This window comes from Oenanthe melanoleuca, chromosome 3 (genome assembly GCF_029582105.1).
Source record: "Oenanthe melanoleuca isolate GR-GAL-2019-014 chromosome 3, OMel1.0, whole genome shotgun sequence".
NCBI lineage: Eukaryota > Metazoa > Chordata > Aves > Passeriformes > Muscicapidae > Oenanthe > Oenanthe melanoleuca.
The window spans coordinates 46,986,799-47,008,172 of record NC_079336.1 but is presented as its reverse complement, the minus strand read 5'-3'; the positions used below and the strand labels follow the sequence as shown (position 1 = coordinate 47,008,172).

Genomic DNA, 21,374 nt, shown 5'->3' with positions numbered 1-21,374 from the left:
GCAAATTAAAGCACTGAAACAATACTAGGATTTAATCAGAAACATAATACATGTCTTCTCTAAACATCAACTCTGATAAGAATTTTAAGATGGAAAATGTATATGCCAAATAACAATAACATGTACAAGTTCAGACCACATGAATGTTATAGATCCTGTATTGATGATGTTTCTCTAAAAACAAGCTTGTTTAGGAGCACTCTCTTGGGAACACTTTTCTAGTTCAGGTTAGTTATCATTCCCTTGTGTAACTCATGGAGATTTTGATGAGGTTCTGAGGCAGATGCCAAAGTACTGCTTATGGGACGTGTCAAGTCTGACAAGTACAGACACAATATATGAGCACATCTTTGTACTGTTTTCATTCACTCCTGGGTGAACAGGTCCAGACACCCATGCATATCAGAAATTAAAAGCTTTAAAAAAGGAATCTGTGTTGGAGGTTTTGGTCTGCTGCATTTTGTTCTGGGGACAAAAATGTGCAGCTGTTGCCTGCTTGACCTTAAATGGAGATGATCTGGGCTTTCTCCAGGGGGATTAGGAATCTACCACTAGAACATGTTTCTTCTCAGAAATTATTTAGAGATCAGGTTGATGTTTGGGATAATGTCTAAAAAGAGACGTGTTGTACTTCAGCATACCTGCTCCTTTATTTAAATAATAATAGTAAGATTTTTATTCACATCGGTATTAATTTCCTGGATTATTTTTGCCTTTCTTGTGCTAGTTTTCAAAATTCCAGCTGTAGACACTGGCCACCTGCATAATCTGTAAAGAGTTTGAGGTGTCACTATCTGGTCCACTGATAATCATGACTCTATATAGAAAAGGACTGTGACCCAAGCCCAATTATTTGTAATATAAAGGTAAAGAAATTCAGCAGTAAGTCTGAGAACTCCAGTTAGAGAGTTGTTTCATTATGCTGCTGCAGATTTCTCTCACACTGCAAAAGTGCCTCTGTGATCTCACACGGCAGAAGTCCTTGTGTTGGCATGTTTGGTGTAACAGTAAAAACAGAAAACACACGGAAGGGAGAAGTGAATGCTCCCACAATTGTGCATTAATTCGTGTGTATGTGGGACAGAGTAGCAGAGTTTGGTATTAAAGCTACTCTAAAATGAGATCTTTCCTTTTTGTAACCAGTAGTTTTCTGGCCTAATTCTGTGATATTCCTTCTTTTGTATAGTGACACTTACGGTCTTCGTTAGTGTTATAGGAGACAGCTCTGCTGGGAAATCTAGGCTTTGCATCATGTTATTCTCCTCTAAGATAAGATGTATTTACTTTTCCTAACCATTTGACAGACATTAAATTAGTTTGATCGTCACATTTTTTTCTTTACAAACAAGACTAAATTAATTTTTGAGGCAGCAGCTTGTAAAACATACCATTGCAAAGTGATTAAGAAAAAAGTACAAAATAAATTAATAGAAAACTTGGTCTGAATTATTTCTCTTTTTGGGAATGGTGAATGCTCTGGTCGTACTAGTCATCTGATTTGTTACTGACCAAAGACATTTTTTGAAAGGTCATCTTGAATGTTTTTGTTTTAGTTGCTGTTACTGGCACAAACCTTGAACCATTAAAGTAGATCTCAGGGTGCAGAAGTGTGTCACGCCTGTTTATTGTCTTTGATGCTTTGACCCAGTGTTAGAAGAGAAGGGAAACAAGAAGCTTTGCCTGGCTGTTGCTCTGAAAATGACTGTGCCCTTCCTCTTCCCAAACCCCGTTAGGAAGCACTTATTTCATGTGGAGAAAATACAATTAGCACAGACTTGACCCGTGTAGGTGATTTATTTTGCAACAAAATATTGACAACACAAAAAGCTGTGTTCTTGTAAATACCTGGGGGCTTTCACAGCAATGAAGTTTACCTTTATAGTAGGTTAATGAAGGTCAAATAATTTACTAGTAGCAGTTACCTTCAAAGATGCCAAGTGCTTTCAAAATAGCAACCTAAGACAGGATAGGAAATTCAGTGATCTTCATTACAGTGAAGATTCTTTATTTCTATGAAATGCCTGGGAACACTGTATTTTAGTCCTTACTGGTGTCCTCAGTTGGTTAAGCTGAACAATGTGCTTTAGGTGGTGTGCCGAGATCCTTATACCTAAGAAACTGTGTTGAGTGTCTTTCAGATAAACTGTTCTGGGAAGCACAGAGATTAGTTGTGTTATTTGACATGTTGTGAGTGATAGATGAACAGCGGGACAAAGGCACATGAAGGAGAGATAAAGTTGGAAGACCATGTTTCAGTTGACAAGTGCTGGTGCTGGATTATCTCCACTTGAAACGTAACTGCAGAATTGAGGAGAAATGATTGGGCTTTAGCTTTTGGTGCTACCTGTCTTCAGCTGAAAATTGTCCTAACAGAAATGCATAAATATTGCCCAAATGATTAATGTTTTGGCATCATTTAGAAGCTGAAAGATTCTCTTGTGCAGATTATTGCAGTACTCACCCTCAGGTGTGTAGGGACAGCAGGTAGACCAGTGGCCTCAGCATCCTACCTCATGGGGATCTACATTCAGATCAACATGGACATTGCATAAATCAGGCTTCTAAAGAGTTTTCAGGCTAATTTTCACATGGTCCTACTTGGAGAAGTGGGAGCCAGAAACACCTTTCTTTCTCTTGCTTGGTGTTACAGAATGGTGTGTGTCTTTTCTTCACTTCTGTCCATTGCTCTGAAGTTTGGGGGTTTTTTTCCCCTTCTCTCTATCGAGTGACTATAGATAAGACTAATTCCCATGGTGAGTGTCAGCTATCTATTGCTTCATATCTTTGTTTCATGCAATTCATAGCTAAAACACTGAGGGGTTTTTTAACTTCATCAGAAATCACTGAAGTTTATTTAAGTAGCTGAATGTCTTTTCCCTCTTTGGAAGTGGAGTTCAAAATTACTTCAGAATTACCTTTACAGGAAAAAAGGATTCAGCAAAAAAGCAGCCCAGAAAATTAGGATCCTGAATATTATTACCTGAGAATTTGAGGTACAAAACACATATTTTTCTTTATTCTGTTGCAGAATGTGCCAAATAAAAATGTGGTTCTACTACTTAGTTCAGACTAGCTCTGAGTAGCAAGAAAAGATTTCCTGGTCTTGCAGATATTTTCTGACTATGTATTCTGTTTCAGGTAGCTGCTTTCTCATGGAAGTTCTGTTGTCAGTCACTGGAGTATGGGAGCTTTGTCAAGTGTAGTCTCACAGATTGTTTTTTCTGTGGCTTTCTGACCACTGAGGGATCCCTGAGGGGATGTGGAGAGCTTTATTCCTGCTTTTATGACTCTGTTCTTATAGAAGAACCTATTTGCTTTCCTCTTTTCATGGCCTTTATTGAAGCTGAATTAGTTCTATCATTTTGAAATGCAGTCCTCTGTATCAACTGGTTATTTGAGTACTTGGTATAATGTTATTATTGACATCTCTGTAAATTAGAAAATGCAAACAAAAGGTAGTTAATTCTGAAATACGAATTTTCCCACCTTCTAAATGAGCCTCCTTCAATCAACGCATATCTATTTTTCTTTAGGCAGAGATAATCTCATTTGTGTCTGTTAAAAACCAGTATTTTGCTTACAAAATGGTTTCCACATTAGAGAATCTGCTGTGTTTTGGTGCTCTTTGAAGAAACAAATTGTCTTTCTTCTTGTCTCAGTTTCCTCTCTGTAGAATGAGGATAAGTCTAGTTTCTATGTAAGAGCTTGGAGACCTACAAGTGACAAGTACTAATTGCTGGTGATGAAAGTGATATTTATTTTTTTAGTGTGAACTTCTACCCTTTCTGCCTATATAAAGAAGGTGCTAGGGCTCCCCATGAGTTTATCTTGCATGGAAGGAAAACACCTTCACACACTGACACGGATGTTTGGATGCACCCTTACATCATACTGCTGCTTTTGCTAGAGACAAGTGTGTTTCAAGTACCCCTCATAAACTCAAGTGGAAAAGGTTCAGTCTGGATTGAAGCCAAACAGTTCAAATATCCGTCACTTACTCTACACACAAATTATGTGACTACCTTCCATGGTTGTGTTGTTGCTGCTTTCACACACAGTCCAGTGTTAAATTGGCAGCATTTCTTCTGTTTATCAGTGATGCAGGAGTTTCAGGCTAGGATTTTCAAATATCTGACTTTTGAGATTCCAGGATCTGATCTGCCAGAGGTGCAAAGATTCTGTAAATGCATCTAAAATTCAGAGAGTCATGCAAGTACGTGGTGTCTCCTTGTGAGTTAAAAAAAAAATTTAAAAAAATTACATTTTTCCAAATTCTGGAGCAACTGACTGAAATATCTATGTGATGATATATCATATATATGATGCTGTACAGGGATGGTGGTAGAGTCCCTGCTTGAAGCAATTTAATCTTCACATTAGGTCCATGTGCGGTTCTGTTTGGTTTGCTGGCTGAAACAGCTAGTTCCTTCTGGGAAGAATTCCTAGAGTTGAGACAAAAAACATGAGTATGCCTCTTAACTTTCCCATTCATGGAAGTTTTTCAAGGTAGTCACCAGTAAATGTATATGAATACTGTACTCATGTTGTGCAGTGCTCTGGTGGCCACAGTTCTTACTAACTCTGCATGAGACTGTCTTAGTAGAGAACTCGGTTTGGTCTTCCAAGCCCCACTAAGGCAGCTTTACTAAATCCCCCACTTGCCACTGTTTACAGAGTATCCCTGTCTTCTTTCCCTTGTTTTTACCTGTGTTCATGGTAATATGAGCTGGAGAAGAACAAAAGTGTGTGTGAGGGGATGTCTTTGTTACTGCTAAAAATTTTGATTTATCAGCCTAGAAGGAAGTGGAAAAGAGTGTATTATTTAATCATTCCTTCCCCGTCAACTAGCATGTGCAGAAGTTACATCTGAAAAACTTGAAGTGCTCCAGTAATTTCACTCCATTCTTTCTGTAAGTGCTCATGTTCAGGATTATTGTTTTTAAATAAAATGTACTTTCTTGAGTTTGTGGGAATACTTGGATTTGTTCTAATATAAATATTCTGAATGTTTCTGCTTAATTTTTGTGGGATTTTTTTTTTTTTGTTTCTTTCAAATACCAGTTAATTGTGCTGAGTATTACATGCATGGCTCATGTTTCTTGTAAAGTCATGAAGAACTAAAGCCATTGGAACGCTGGAGTGAGGCTCGGTTTTCTGGTTTAGAGGCCAACACCCTTCACAGAATCTCACCAATTTTCATATGAAAAATTAAGACCCTTGATAAAGAAATTGCAGGCATCACTTTTTTCCAAATTCATAGTGTCTTCCCTCTTTTTCAATATGTTTCTGTATTTCATTAAGAGAATTTGATGGTCTGTGCTTGTAAGGTTTTTCTAAGTTTTCTTCTCCAATTACTGCATAAGTATGGGTTACTGGTTTTTTTCTAATACTCACCCAAGTTGCTTTTTGTTGCCTCCTTGTTACAGAAGGACTCCCGTTAGTTTCTGTGCAAGATTGATGGCCAGCTCTGCTCATCCTTGCAAAGTTTGTGCAGGCTGGCAAACAATAGATGTTTTTTTGATTGCTTTCTAGGTCACTTTTTACATCCACTTTAGCCATGAGCAGGCATAGTAAGTAATCAATGAGCAATCAAGACTGGCGTTCAGTAAACTGGTAATTGTAGATGTTAGCAATATACATTTAACTTAAAGGTTTTTATAAACAATCAGAGCTTGGTTGAGAATGTCTGAGATATTTTACATGTCCTTCTATTCATTGACTGATTTTTGCCAACTATTCCTTTTTTCTAAGCTACTTTTGTCATACTTGTACAGTTAATTTTTTTTTTTTTTTTGGTAGTGAATAACGTCCTGTATTTATGCAGCACGTAAAACAACGGTCTTTTTTATTAACTATAGTCACTTTGCTTTCAAGGACAGAATAAGAAACAAAAAGAAATAATGAATTTAACAGTCAAACTTCAACTAAAAGCTTTTTTTTAAAAAAAAATTGTTCTTGTGGAAGCTCCCCTTCATTTTTTGTAGTAAAGAACATTTGAATTTCAATGCAGTGGGAAGATAAAATGAACACTTAATAAAACAAGTGCTTCTATACTTAGGAAAGACCCAGTTGTTATCAGTGGAAAATTCCAGGTGCTGTTGCTTTTAACGTCATATTAAGTGGCACCTAGAAGTGTTTTGTGTTCATAACATTTGCCAGAATATAAATGGAAAGGATTTATGACAAAAATAATATTGGTGTTGCACGGACTATGAAGGAATGTTATAACAACACATAAAAGCAAGCGGAGCACGGTTGTTCAGGGGAAGATAAGCAGAAGAGGGTGTATCATTATCCCATGTGCAGCTCTGGGAGTGCCGCTTTCACCCTTCAGAAACACAGAGATGAGAGAGTCAGGGAGGACTGCTGAGTGCCTGCAGCCTCTTCTAGGAGGACTTTTTTTGCCCTTTTGCACAGTACCATCAGGGATGCTAGAAGGAACAAAATCTTGCCAGTTAACCAGAATTTCAGTTCCCTTCCCTTACAAATCCCCTGCTATATTTCTGCTTTATTCAGGATCCCCTGCTGAATGCAGAGTCTGAATGCAGAAGGATTTTACACGTGCAGTCTCTGACTGTAGCCTGGACTGTGCTGATGTTCCTATGTGTGCTATCATAATGCATAGAGCCAACACAGGCAGGACTATTTTGAAAAATAATAAAGTGCAGTAGGCTTTTGGTTTTATTCTGTTATGCCATCTTCATGTGCAAGTTCCTTTTATTGAACTGATTGCTTATCTAAACACCAGGTCTTGGCCAGTAACTTAACAGTGTCATAGCAACTGTATAATAGGACTTTTTTTAAGAAGCTTAGAAAATAATCTATACACTTTGGAAGGGTTTGGCAATGCCTGGGGTTGAGATAATTCAGCTTGTGGTCATGTTCATACTAATCCAGCACAAAGCTGTGCCACTGCAAAATGTGTTGTTTTGCACACTGCTTTCCCACTTAAGAGTGTGTGCCAGTGCTAGATCTCACATGGCCTTGTGCAATGAATCTGATAAGAGTCTGACTGAGATGCAAATAACCTTCATGTGTGTGGGATGGAGGGAAGAGGGTGGGACTGGGGCTGTCAGGAGGGAGCTGAAAGGTATGAATGTTTGGAGTGGTGAGAAGAGGCAGGAGAACAGGCCCCCTCCCTTTGATAGCAGTGTACCTTTATGCCACATTGAAGTGATCACGCGGTTGCTATCAAAACCCTGTAACTATGCCATTAGTAAAAAAATCCTGCTTGTTTTTTATTTATTTAAATTTTTTTCCTCCATGGTGAATAGCTACCTGACCTTAGCCTTTGTTTTCTCCCATCTCTTTTCGTATCCCAGCAACCATGTACTTGCTATGCTTTGCTCTTAATTCATTTGTAAGCTGTTGTGCAGAGGGACTATGTCTTCGTCCCTTGTTGTGTTTATCAGACCTGACCTTGATGAAGTTCAGAAGCCTCAGCTGCAGTATAAACATGTTGGGGAAGAAGTAAATATACAAATAGCAGTAACTTGCAGGACCGTTAGATTCCCTCCAGGCTTGTGAGAGTCAGATCTGTGAGGTCTGAATTAAATATGTTGCCCTGTGTGCAGTGGGAATTTCATTTGTGAAGGAAGTTTGAACAAATGTGCTGGTAAAAGTGTAATGACTAGAGGGAGTGTTCATTTAGGAGGCATGTGAATGCTATTACTGTTTATTCTCCATTTTGAAAGCTTTCCACTTTCTCTAAGTTTTTGATGATAGTGTTGGTCTCTGTAAATAGCTATTTTCATATTTTTATTGGAAAAGCTTTAAAAAGTCATACAACAGATGAAGCATCCATGCAGTTCAACTCTGACTATATATCTTTGAGGTGATCTCTTTTAAAATGAATTTTGATTCTTGAATTTTTGTCTATGAGGTTGGTGCCTAACTGATTATTCTGCCCTTGGCATAGTGTAGTCCATGTGTTGTTAGTCACATGAATACATTATTTAACCCTAATTCAAAGGAAATCCTGATGTCATCAAGTAAGGACTGACTTACCCTTTAATTGCTAAACTTCATCCAGTGCAGATTCTAAAATCTTAAAATTTATATCTTCTCTCAGTTGTTTGTGATATGCTTTTGCTATTTTTCTCCATCTCTTTAGTTGGTTTAAAGGTTTTCTGGTGTTGTTTGCTGGTTTTTGTTTGTTTGCTTTCTGCTGATGCTCTTATCCCAGATTTCCATGTCTCAATTTTCATTCAATCAACCATAGTTTACATGGACTCTCGACGTAGGAAACAAGGTATTTGCTGTCTGATTTTGTGTCTCTTCAGCCTTTGTGATATTTAGCTCTTTATCATAAATCACTCTTTCTAATCTTTTTAGCCATGAAAGTTTCTCTTCTTTGGACATGTTTTTCTGTTCCAGTGACTTTCTGGTTCCTTGCATTGTACTACCAGACATACTCTTGCAACTGGGTTTATGCCAGTGCTGTTTAAAGTCACTGCTTTATCCTTTCCTTCATCTCCTTTTTCTGTAACCCAGCATCCAATATAGAGGCAATCCTGACTTGCATTAAGCTGATTTGCAGGCAGGTTAAATTGTCAACTCCTGTCAAGTGTATTTTCCCTGTTAGTTTTGGTCTCTCTTGTATTAACTGCTTTGCAGGCTGCATGTCTGTATAAAGTATGTGTTTGGGATTTTTTTCCAAGCCTTATTGATTTTTATTTTGCTGTTGGCAGTGCTAACCTCTCTACAGTACACCTGTATTTGTGAGTACCTCACCATTTGATGGTGTTTCAGTTTAGATTTTACTGATGTTTTCCACATTAAAGAAATTCCCCAAAGAACACAACATATACCATGCCTGGAATAAAAGTGCAAGGGCATGATTAGATGTTCTTTTCCCTGTGACTGCTGGAAATTTGTGAAAGCATAGGCAAAATGTAATGTAGCCTAGGTGTTGCTTGCCAAGAATTGTAGTGATTATATCCTGCTGAGCAGAATCACTATCCTCCCTAAAAGGCAATGATGGAGCAGAGTAGAGCAGTAGGTAGGTGGTGGTGAGATACAGATCCTGCAATTTAGGAATTCTTTTTCGTATTATTGTTTGTACTCAGCTTGGAATCTCTTGCATTGTGGAGGATTCAGCTTTGTAGCTGCTTTTCTAGTGCATTTCTGCAGGGCACAGCCTTTCTGTATAAATCATTCCTTGAAATTCAGGCCTTATTCCGTGGTTGCAGCCTTCTATTGCTTTTCCTGCATGAGAGCCACCATCCCTGTCAGGTTTCACCTGCAAAAGGGTGGACGATCTTTTGGGATTGTCTAAATTATGGGAGCGGTTGTGAGCTGAAATGCTCAGCCTGATGTTAGGAAGAAATCTGTGTGGGGAGGAAGGGATGGGTAAATCACTTTTCCTTACCCCGGGTAGGGAGCAGTTACAGAGCTCCTCAGTGGCTGCTGCTCTGCCTGTGCAGATTCAAACCTTTTCCTGTCACAGGTGACCCATAGGCAGGAGGCATCTCTGTGACAACAGTGCATTTGGGCTTGCTGCTGCCACATCCACCTCTTCTTTCTCCCACATTATCCATCCAGTGATGTCTCTGAGACACAGCCTGAGGGGTCACCCATATTTGTTTCCTCAACTGTCAGTCAAAAAAGGAATCCTTAGCTCCTGCTGACATTGTTTGTTTTGATTCTCTACCTTGGATTAGCTGTGGATGCAAGGAATTCTCTTTCTGTTGAGCAATGCCTGTAAAAAGCAGCAAGAGAAGGATGATCCCTGTGGACAGGAGTTTATGATAGTGTAAGGCAGTGTAAGCAGCTGTCCAGAAGGGATCACTGGCCTGGCATACATAATTATCGGTCTCTGCTAGTTGTTAGTAATGGACTGTGAAAATTTACAGTTGATTATAGACAGCATTAAATTATTTAAGCTGCAGCTTTCATGAAAAAGCTCTTTTAAATCCATTAGGTTTTTTGGGGTCTTTTTTTGAGATTAGGTATTATATTGACATTTTTGGACTTCACCTTTACTTTGTCACGTAGCAAATGACATCATCTGACATGATACAGTGTGTTACACATAGAATGCTGGGCTGCTCTGTGTGCTGAGACACTGATCTGCTTCAGGCAGAAACTATGGGCATGTTTGAGAAGATAATTTTAATTAGCACAATTAAAAACACAGCCATATTTGACCTCAGTTATCTAAATGTTGTTACACTCTGTCCACAGCAAAAATGTTTTTCCACTGATAATAAGCATGAAACTATCAATCAGTAATGTCTGTTCCAGCAGTAAGTATTTGCATCTAGGTTAGTACAGCAAAGATTTCTTATTTTATTTTTTTTCCCCAGCAGCTGACTTTGCCTCAGCAGTGGCTTGAAGGTTTGCCAAGCCTTTGTCACAAAACAAGCTAGTGAGGACCTTTGGATGTCACTGTGCAAAGGATTCTGTTCTAACTGAACACATGTTCTCAGGACAAGGCTGATACTCTCAGAAGAGGTGCCAGGTGACAAAAATAGTTGTATTTTGTAGGACAGATAGAAAAGAATGCTGTGTCTTTCCAGATGGTATTTTGTTTTGTAGTTGTGGACAATTCAAGTTAAGAGCTTGGAGTTGTGGATGGCTTCCTAAATATGACTCCTGGAAGTGTATCTGGTCTCACTATTTGGTTTGATATCCTTAAGGAGACAAGATACTTAAACGTAAGCAGACTGCCTGTGTGTTACCACACAATTCAAAGCAGCTAGAAAACTGTTGTAGTAGTCAACACCATGTGCTCATAAATGAGTGAAGTGTCTTGTTATTTTGGGAAGTGCTAAGATGTATTTTTAGTATATTCTTTTTTCTGATAGGATGAAACATGATATCAGAATCAAACCTTTTTGTTTCTGTTTTCATTTGTTCAGAGTGAAAAATTGAAGCACACAATTATAATACAAAATAATATTTTATTTGTTGTTGCATATGTGTATACAGCACATACTTTATATACAGTATATACTCCATAGCATTGGGTATATTCCAAAGTTAAAGCATCTCAGTGAACCATCTATGGAGGCCTTATGTTTTATATTTAATAAAAATCCCAAACTAACACACTATTGTTTGCATATAATTCAAATGTTCTTAACTTTGCAAAACTCAGTGCATTGTTTTTCAGCTGCTATAATATTTAATTTACTTGTGTAATTACTTACTGTACCAAATTTGAAGGGATTTTTCCAACTTCAGTGCAGATTATTGTTTGCAGAGGTGCTAGATTGAAATAAGGGGTTTGCATTTGAAGAATTCTCCTAGAGAAACCACCAGTGACTTCCAGAATGTCTTCACTTAAGATAGGTTCATATTTAAATTGTTGTCTTTAATCTCTTCATTTTTATAGTTCATTCTTAAAGACAAAATTCATCATGTTCAGTAAATTTATTTGGCTGTATAATATATTTCCTATTCATCATGTCAAATGCTTATGAGTTTTCTTTTGAGTAAAGAAAGAAATTCTGGCTTTGAAGAGTAAAGATCTAATCTCAGCTTCAATAAGGACTGTTTCTTTTTTTTTTGACTGTAGTATAATGGTGTTGAAGTGGATGTAGGAAAGCATTCATCAGCACTATAGTGGGAAAAGCAAAGGAAAAAAATTTGTAACAAAGTCCAGTGATAGTTCCTGATGTTGTCACTTTGTACTGCATGACATGGCATGGGTCACTAAGAGAGACTTTCACTGGAATAGGTTTGTGCTGGTGCCTCTCAATTCAGCCAGTATAACTAATACAGAACAGTATGTGACAATCCCAAGGTATTCTATAAGCACTAAAGATGACTTTGACATGATGTGGTCTGGAAGGAGTAACCCAGGCAAAATTAACTTTAGATTTCTTAAGCCGTAAAGACTCTACATATGTGTTACTCACAGGAAGAATCATGACTAGGTATCTTTCCTGAGATTTATTAGGTCACTGCCCAAACAAAAAATCAAAATTATATCACCAGTTTAGATTTTGGTTTTGGTTGGCATTAATTAGCTGCAGTATTTAATGTGTAGAACTATTGATGGTTTTGTGGTTGGTTTTTTGTTAGTTTATTTTTTTAATCATCCATAAGTGATCTTACTATTGAAGCTATCCAGTTTGTTAAGCAAAAGAAAAATTCACTGAAGCAGATAAATTGGACCTGGGGGAATGGGGAGTGAGGTGGGGGTGTAACAGTCTTGAAAGATTTTTAGAAATGGTAAGCCTTGTCATCTTCTCTGGTTTTAGGTTATAAATTAAAGGAAAATAAATGTGCAGAAACACATCAGTGGGCAAGCTAGGGATTGATCTGAACTAGACTGAATGGGAAGAAATAATTTTTAAGGTTACAGAAGAGTTTATAGTTGTGAGGAATTGGCTTTTGACTCTAGAACCTCATGATATTGGAGTTTAAGGAATGAATTCTTTCCATGTAGTGTTATAATTCACAGTAAAACTTTGACCAGAAACATGGAGTGCTTGGCAATTGTTTAACTTACTTTAATTGTTGATCATATGTCATTTGAAAAACTGATGAAAGATTAAATGATACTTCATGGCAGCTGATGCTGGGATCCCCCCATTTGATCTCAGAAGCGCTAGTTTAAACCTTCCCTTATGTGAATTCCTGATGCAAATATTTGTAATACATTTGTAATAAATGCTTTCTTGATTAAACATCCCAGTTAGTATTTTACTTTTCTTCCAAACCATGATGTTGTTGGCTCATATTCAGTTCAGTTGTTGCCCTCAGTTTGTTGCAAGACATGAAGCCTGGCTTTTGTGAAAATTGGTAGAAAGTCTGAAACTTGTGAAAGTGTTATTCTCTTGCAATTTAGCCAGAATTATATTCCTATATTCTGTATATTAAGCGCACACACATAAAAGAAATTTCTCTCTCTGTACACCAACTGTTACAGGTGGGAGTTGAACGGTGCAATGGCAACTGTTACCTGCAGTTACCAGTGGGTCTGAAGTAACCAAGCACTGTTGTTTGAAGTGCTACTAGGATTGCAGCAGGATATGAACATTTTGTGGTCTTCCTCTTGATGATGTAGTTATTTCTAAATGAGCTTTTCATAACCAACTGCTTTCAGAGCTATGAATTGTTTAGTAAAGAAATTATAAAATCAGTGACACTGGGCTGAAGTTTATTTCCAGAAACTTGTTTATAAATGCAGTTGTTTATCACAAAGCAAATCTGAATTAAACTGCAAAACAGTCCTTAGTTTCTGTAAGAGCAAACCACTTTGTAAATGCCATAATATGTAGGGCATTATTTACTTTCACTGTTTTGGGGGCTAATCCTACAATTACTTTATGCAGGTTTCACCCGGAACGTCTCGTTCAAGTTACCCAGCTACCAGCTATCAGGACTCCAGCAACTGGGAATCTCTAATGAAAATTAAAGAAGGGCTGCTAAGACAGAAGGAGTTTGTGATTGATAGGTAAGTACCCAGCTGTATTCATGAGATCAGATGAAGCAAAAGCTACAATGTAAAAGCTGGCTTTCAGGAGAGCTGTTTACTCAGTAAAGTTGTTAGCTTTCAGTCCACCCAGTATTTATGCACAAATACGTGGGAGCTAATCCTGCTAGAAGAGAAGACTTGCAGTTGGCCTAAAGTCTTACACAAAGTTGGAATTGTATTTAGGAGGTTTAATGCCTCTGGAGTGGAAAAGGAACAGTGAGCCAAATAGCCACTTCTGCTGTCAGGTTCCCCTCTTAGCTTCTTACCAGGCTACAGGTTTGTATAGGACATCTTTCTGCTTGTACGGTCTTGGAAGTGACTTGCAAGATGAAAATTGGTCAGCTGCATTGAAGCCATTTGATAAAGCTTTTAGAAACTGGCCTTTGTAGTATTATTCAGCAGTAAAATCAAATCCTATTCAAATACTCATACAAATTGTTCAGATAAAATATACAAGTCTAGAATCTTTATGTCAATAAATACATAACTTATTAGAATTTCTGTCAATCTGAATGGCCCTTAAATAGCAGCTCACTGCTGTTAAGTTTCTAGTACCAGGATGATTATGCTTGTGCAAGATCTGTTCATTCCTTTTTTGCAACAGAAGGAGGAATTGCAGTGGTTGAAGGTGTTTCTGTCCCTTTGCACTTTGGCCAGTACTTGTGGTGGCATTTCAGGGATGGAAATTGGCATTGGGTTCCCCAGTTTGATGCAGGATGTTAGTGTGTATTTACCTGCTGCTGCAGCAGAGATGGAACTCAGTTGGGAGCTGATGCCTGGGCTCACCATCCTACTCTGCCAGCTTTCCTGTGGAGGTGGTGATCTCCCAAGGGGGTAAGAAGGTAAAATGGAAATATCTTTAGCTGTTGTTTACATCTCCTCTGTCAGAGCCTTTTGGTCAGCTGCTTAAAGGCCAGCTAGGTTACAGTGTTTTTTTCAGGTTTGCTATGTGGTAGTAGTACTGCAGTAGCAAACCTGCAGCCCACCTCCTGGGGCCCAAGCTGTCAGCAGTGAGTACATTGCTCGTGATTGCTGGGGTGGTCTTCAGTGCCTCTGCTGGGCTTGTGCACTCTACATGAAGGCTGGTTATACACTGGCAGCTAAAAATGCAGTTGGTGTTGCTCTTCTCACGCCGAAAATGTTTACAGCCAAGGGAGGAGTTTCTGAAGTGACTGCAACTTGGCTGACTGCTAATGTTGCCTACTGCTAATGATACTGTCCATGTGGAGGAAGGAAAGCTATTTCTTGATACCCAGTGACAGTGTGCTGGTTCTTTTTTTGTACAAGTAATTTATTTTGTGAGACTTAATGATAATGAGTACAGTTCTTTCAGGATTTCTCACCAGAAGTCAGTGTAGATAATTTCATTCAGCTGAAAAGGCAAAATACATTTTGGAAGCAATTGAAATGGAACAGGCCACTTAGTGATGTTACATATTCAAGTAGATACTTGGTGTTAATGTTGTAATTTGTAATAATGCAGTGTAACAATAAATCATGGAACAGGCTCTTCTTTGAATATTGAATTTCCATTTGAGCAAAATATTTGCCTGAAAAGGTATTTTAAAATGAAATAAAAACATCAATGGATTTGTATTTTTAAGACTAGCATGAATCAATGTTGTATATTTACAAAGTTTTTACAACTGATTGTTTAATTTTTTTATTTCTTTAAGAATAGGTAGTGCTTTCTGTGATAAATAAAAATACTTTTGGTTTCACTTGTGAAGAAAATGGTGCGTATCTGCTGTGCAAAAACCTTGAAATAGAAATCCATTAAAAAGCACTGGTGTTACATTTCTCATTAGGTGCCTTTTAATAGGGCTTAAGTGTGAAAACTACCATTCTTCAAGGCACAAAGCAGCACTAAGTAACACATGGGAACACAAGGCCTTCCTCCACTAAGCTTCAAGATATTCAGAATGATGTTTGGGAATAAACGTATTCCAACTCTTGGTCTTCCTGAGCTTAATTTAAACTTCTTTTAAGTTTAATTTCTTTGGGAATAGACGTAAAGCTAAAAACATAAAGTTTGCTGAAGTGTTGTTAATTCAACATGGTAGTAGTTAAATTACACAATTTATGCTTTGGGGAAACGGAGAAGAAAGTAATTTGTTGACTGAGGTTAGGTAGTAGGTGTTTGCTGAGAGGGCCCTTTGTGCATGTACGTTTCATGGAGTTTTGAAAGATGTAGTCTCCTTAAGTTGTATGCTGAATTTACAAACTGGTGGTTGAGGGTACAGAAGCTCAGAAGAGATGAGTTAACCTCCTCCTGCCTGGTAGCCAGAGGAGCAGAACAGCAGCTGGTACAGTGCTCCAGACCCAGCTGTTTGCTGCTGGCAAGTAAAAGGAACAGCTGGATGAAAAGAGGCACACCAGGAACACCTCCCTCTTGCCTTTGTCACCAGCCTCCCTTTCACCCATAGAGTCATTAACCTTTTTTTTTTTAGGTTAAACACTCTTCTGTTTGGTATCGTACTGGTGTCCCACTTGTCAAGGATGTGGAGGAGATTAACATCACACACCTTGTTCTGCATAGCAGTGCTTAAATCTGTTGATAAGTAGGAAATGGATGCTCTGTACAGGGTAGTATCTTTAGGCTGTTGTACCTTTATCTTGTTAAAAAAGAAAGGAAAAGCAGAAGAAGAAAAGTGAAACATGCTGCCTGCTTCCCTTCTTTCCACACAAAGGTAAAAAGGCAAAAAAATTTAGCCCTTCTAGATTAGATTATTAAGTTTCCTTGTTTTGCATTACAAATCTACCGTATAGGAATAGTTGCAAGTGAGTTTCCAATAGTTGCAAAAACAATTCAAGGAGTAATGCTTAACAGTGTGATTCATAGTATTTGGATACTTTGGTGTGTCACTAGAAATGCAAACATTTTTAAGTTTTTAAAATCCCAAACAGCCACTTGAGCCTGAGAATAGCACAAGTACCTTGATTTTGATCTGCATGCTGTGTTGAACCACAGATTTTGTAATACATAAATTAAATTGATGTATTTTGTATAGTCTGTTCAGCATTTACTTAAGTAGTACACAGCATAAATGAATGGGTTTAAAAGAGGTTTTTGGTTTGCTTTTTAAACTACTCCAGGAGCCACTGCTAATTTAATAAATAGAAACCTGAAATGTTTTTTAAGTCTACTGTTAAGAAAATGAGGGGAAGACTCTGCTTTCAGAAAGTGAAAATGTTATATAAGGAAGCGAGCCTGCTCTGTGTGTGGCACTTCTTAAAGGTCTGCTTCATGTTTTCTCCACATAAGAACTGTTGGTACAGGCCATGAATGAGGACTTAAGGATTTAGTCTGAAAGAGGAAATCTGCTGCTGTAGCACTTATTACAATAATGTCTGTCACCTGCTGTACGGAATAATTGGATTATATCATTGCCTTGGCAGCTTAGGGTGTAACACTGCATTATATTTAGCACCAGAGGGAGCCAACAGTGTTTGTATTGGTTTAGAAAATTACAGCATCACATTTTAATTCTTCATGTTGCTCCTCTGTTCAGTACAGTAACTGTTCAGTACAATTAGTGTTTGGTGCAATGCTGAATGTCTCTTGAGGCTGACCTGCCATTGTAGATGTCTCTAGTGTGGTCCTGGCAGAGTCTGTGTGGCTGCATGTAGTAGGTATGTGAATAAATGCCAAATATCTGGGCATATGACACAAGCTGCTGAGAATAACACGGTGCATGGAGTGTTCTATTGCAGACAGCATAAGAGCATTTGAACAGCTTTTTAAGGAAAGGTATATTTGGATGTACAGTTTTAGTGCATAGCTGTTATCCCTCAGAGCATAACAACATGCACATTCTTAGAACAGTTGCTAAATCATTAACCTTTAAATCCATATGTGAATTAGGATTAGATGTTTTCACTGAGACAAGAGAAGTAGATTTTTTTCTTTGTCTTGTACCAAATTGTCCTGACTTCAGTAGATACTACATCAAACTGTATGTGCTCTCATAGCATTCATTTTAATGCTAGTATAAAGCTGTAATTCTTTTCATTTCGATTGGCTTGTTAAAATCTGCAGCATCAGCATATCCACTTGAGTGATAATTTGATGCCATTTTTGAGGAACTTTATACCACCCATGTGGTGAATGCATAACAGGCATTGTTATAACAGAGCAATGTATAACAGAGTCCTGTGCAGGGAGTGGGGCTGCAAGGAACCTCCTCAGAGTGCTTTGCTGTGTAATAAAAGCATGCTTTGCTTCCAATAAAAGTGTGAAAAAGATGCCTTTATCTTTTTCCAGTATCAACAATCAACCAGGTAACTTGTGGATGAGACTTAGTATATCTGGAGCTGGTAAATGTTGGGGAAGATTTTGTTAAAGAGCAATTATTTTAGCTGTTTTAAAAGGTCACTTTGTCAGATGTGAAGGCTAGGAACATTGATGAAATTAGTTTTCATCTAATAACCTAAATCTTGGCAATGATGAAAGGATGTAGTGCTCAAAAGGACCTATTTAACCTAATTGCCAGGCCCTAGGGAAGGCAAGCAATAGTGCTGTCACTAGGTGTTTACACTATTGGTATCTGCAATACCAGGTGTTCTACAGCTTTTCTGAGTTGGGCAGTTTGGTGATTGATTAGCTCAAACATTAGAAGATTTTTCCTAATGTGACTTAGTCTTCCCTCCTAGGTAATGTTTTCTAGTAATCAAGTAGTTTTTGTTATGCTTTGAGATCTCTCAGCTGATGAGCAGATCTTCCCTGGAGTGTCCAAACTGGCCACTGAGGCCTCTCTGAGGCTGAGCACTTGTCTCTCAAGTGGCCGTGGTTGTATGGTGTTTGCTTTTTGCCATACAACTGGGGAGTTTTGGTCAGCTGCAGTCCCAGATACTTCTCTATGGAACTGCTGCTAAACCATTTTGTATTCCGCAGATTTAAATATTTTTAGAAAATTCTAATATTTGGCCAAGAACTGCAGGAGAGGTCAAGAGTTGTTCTGTGTTTGCCCTGTCAGGAGACTGCAGAAGTTGAAGAGCTCCCAACATGGGAGGGAGAATGCAGTCCTCTCTCTGAAGTGACATTTATGTCTGTGTCCTCCTCATTGCTCACCCTCTTGGTTAAGTAGCCCAAGGCTTTTGAGAAAGTAGAATCTCAAAAGTGCTGTCTGTGCTCTTGCCTGCCTTGCTTCAGCACTAGCTCATGTCCTGTGGGTCAGGCAAGCATTTCAAACTTCATGCAATTCAGAAAAGTCATTTGAAAATTCCATGAAAAACCAATCTATCCAGATCATGTCTTGACCCCCAAAGATAGTGTTCCCATCTTCCCTTCATGGTAAGCTCTGCTGTGACTGGAAGAAAGGAGGTTCACTTAGAACATTTTCACAAAAAAATGAGACTTTATTGCATAGGAAATTTGAGATCTTTTCTAATGAGCTTTGCTGATGTTGGTGTTCTTTGGCATTATCTTCTGAATTCCGGAAAAAGTATTCACACTGTTTTTAGGACTGTGTGTACTAAGGATCTCTTTCCCTATCAGTACTCCGCACGTTTGGACTTCTGGTCCCAAGAGATCATGCCTCTAAAACAAAGGGATATAAAAATTTGTATCCAACTTCTTAAGCAACAAAACAAAGCAGGGTTCCTCCAGGTGCAGCATGGAATTAATTATATCTGTAATACAGAGGGATCCATGTTGTATTTTAATTTGTATCCTGATTCTGAAGAAATCTGCTCAGACATTTTCACCTAAAACAGCAAATTCTTGTTAACTTGTGACTTTTGAAGGTAAGCATCAATTGTGATTTGTTCTCTTAAGAAGTTACTAGTGTTGTTTGAAGATACTAATCTTACCTTGACTTGGAGTGTGGGACTTTGATTTATGCTAATTTAAAAATTAAAGTTAAGAAGAATAACTTAGAAGTTGTGGGGGCAAAGTGCTTCTCTGGAAGATGTGGATCCTCTGTGCTGACTGGAGTTTTCAAAGGGGATTGTTTGAGCTAAAGGACAGAACTGCAATTGAATCAAAATAGAGACCCCCCCTCTCTTCCCATTGATACTTCATTGTTATGGCTGTAGCTTTCTTTTTGCTCATTTCAATAGATTCAGTTAGGGTCAATAGCATCAGAAGTTTTCCTCTGAATCTTAGACAGCTTTGTACGTAGAGTCACAGGATGAGGGGATTACAAATGGAAGTATCTGTGGCAGGCAGAAAGACACATAAGGAACATTACTCTCCTTAAATGGAAATACTTACACAGAATCAGCATCTTTGATAGACTAATCTCTAGTGTTAGGATTTCATGTAGGGGTTGTAGTTGGAATTTCTGGTACAATCTGCCATGAAAGGTTTTTACCTTTTCCTTCCTAACAAAATATCATTGATCTGAAGCAGTGAAACATGGCTGAAACATTGAAATTTTGTTTGCAAAAATAAAGACTGCTCAACGTAATGGAAGAAAAGGAAGCAAAATACATGTTTATAAGACCTGGAAGTAAGCCAGAGTCATTACTTTGCAAAAATGATAGGGCTTTCCATAAATAGTCTGACTAGAATGTAAATAGTAACATGTGAGAACTGGAACATAAAAGCTGGTTCAGGAGGCCATAGAGCAGCACATAGCCACCATTTGACTCTTGCATATTGGGTAACCTGTTACTTCTGCTGAGCTCCCTCAGAAAGGATGTATCTGTGAGAAGCACAGGGAGGTTTTGATCTCAGGTTATTTACAAATTATAGCTGGAGGTTCAAAAAAGGGGGTGAAAAGGCATAGGCCAGTGTATCAGTGAAATTTTAAAAAAAATATATGATGAAAATATAGCAAGCAGGTAGCTTGTAAAGGAAAAAAAAAAAAAAAGCCAACCTTTAAATCATACCTGAAGAAAAAGACAAGATGTCTTCAGTGCAGAACTCTTCTGTGGGTAACTGCAATAGTCTTCTGTGTACCAGGTGGTCTTTTCCTACCTTGGGAGGAGTTTACATTCTCTTTTTGTCTGTTTGTTTCTGCACTGCCACCCCCAGTTTCTGGAAATAATATTATACCTTGAGGGACAGCTGGAAAGATATGTGTCAAAAGTGTTTGTGAAAACACCTGCACAGGCAGGTCTTTTCTCTTGAAGTTAACCTGTATTTGCTGTTTAACTTCTGTTAAGATTGGGTTTAGTCACCTGAGTTCAGTGTCATTGTTCTCAGAAAAGACAGTTGTTCTCCATGCTTAAAGGTGAAAGTGTGAGAAAAAAAAATCATGCTTGCATGCAAATATATCCTAGGATAAAGAACAAAGGAAAAGTGAAAATTAACAGAGAGCACAAAATTGGTTTTAAGTTTATTGAGAGTTACTTAAGTTTATTACTGTCTGTTTCTGGTGGGTGCTGACAGCTCCACTCTGGGGTCAGGTTTTGAGGTGCCTGTTGCTCCATGGAGAGTTACTGTGCACCTCATGGGGATGTGACTTGGGCTGGGGCAGAGACCTGACAGGTGTTTGCCCTGCAGTTTTGCCTAGTTCAAATGCAGTCATGATTTACACAGTGATACGATTTGTGTTATAATTAAATAATGATACACTCCTGATACTGTTTCTGCTGTACACTGGCCAAGCAGTTGATGCATGGTACTTGTTTTAGTGCAGTATTTTACCCTAGGGGAAGGTACATCTTATGTAAAGCAGTTGATTGAGAAAGACTTAAGCAAAGAGCAAGACCTTGCAGGAAAACTTTCCTGTCTATCTTATATAATGGCCTTTTCTTTTTAAATTTTTTCTGTTCCCCTTGATTTGTAAATCTCTTCAACTTTTGTCAGAAGTCAGCTCTGGTAAAGAGAGGGTCTATGCAGAAGTCCAAGTGCAATGGAGGTGCCATTTTTCTTTGGTTTGTTCTGCTTTCTGTATGCTTTTCTCTGCTTATACTTCCAACCCTAGCAGCAGATGGCAACAGAAGCTTCCCTCAACCCACACAAAATGGATAGTTTTCAAATAATATTTCTCCAGTT

At 38.2% G+C, this 21,374-nt stretch overlaps 1 protein-coding gene across 3 annotated transcripts in view; it reads left to right on the top strand.

Annotated features, from left to right (window-relative positions):
- CEP85L (centrosomal protein 85 like) overlaps nucleotides 1–21,374 on the top strand; it is a 129,655-nt gene that overhangs the window by 94,722 nt on the left and 13,559 nt on the right. For all 3 annotated transcript variants that reach the window (XM_056487012.1, XM_056487011.1, XM_056487010.1), the window contains exon 4: nucleotides 13,287–13,408. In XM_056487012.1, coding sequence (XP_056342987.1) covers nucleotides 13,287–13,408 — 122 coding nt within the window. The remainder of the gene's footprint in view (nucleotides 1–13,286; nucleotides 13,409–21,374) is intronic.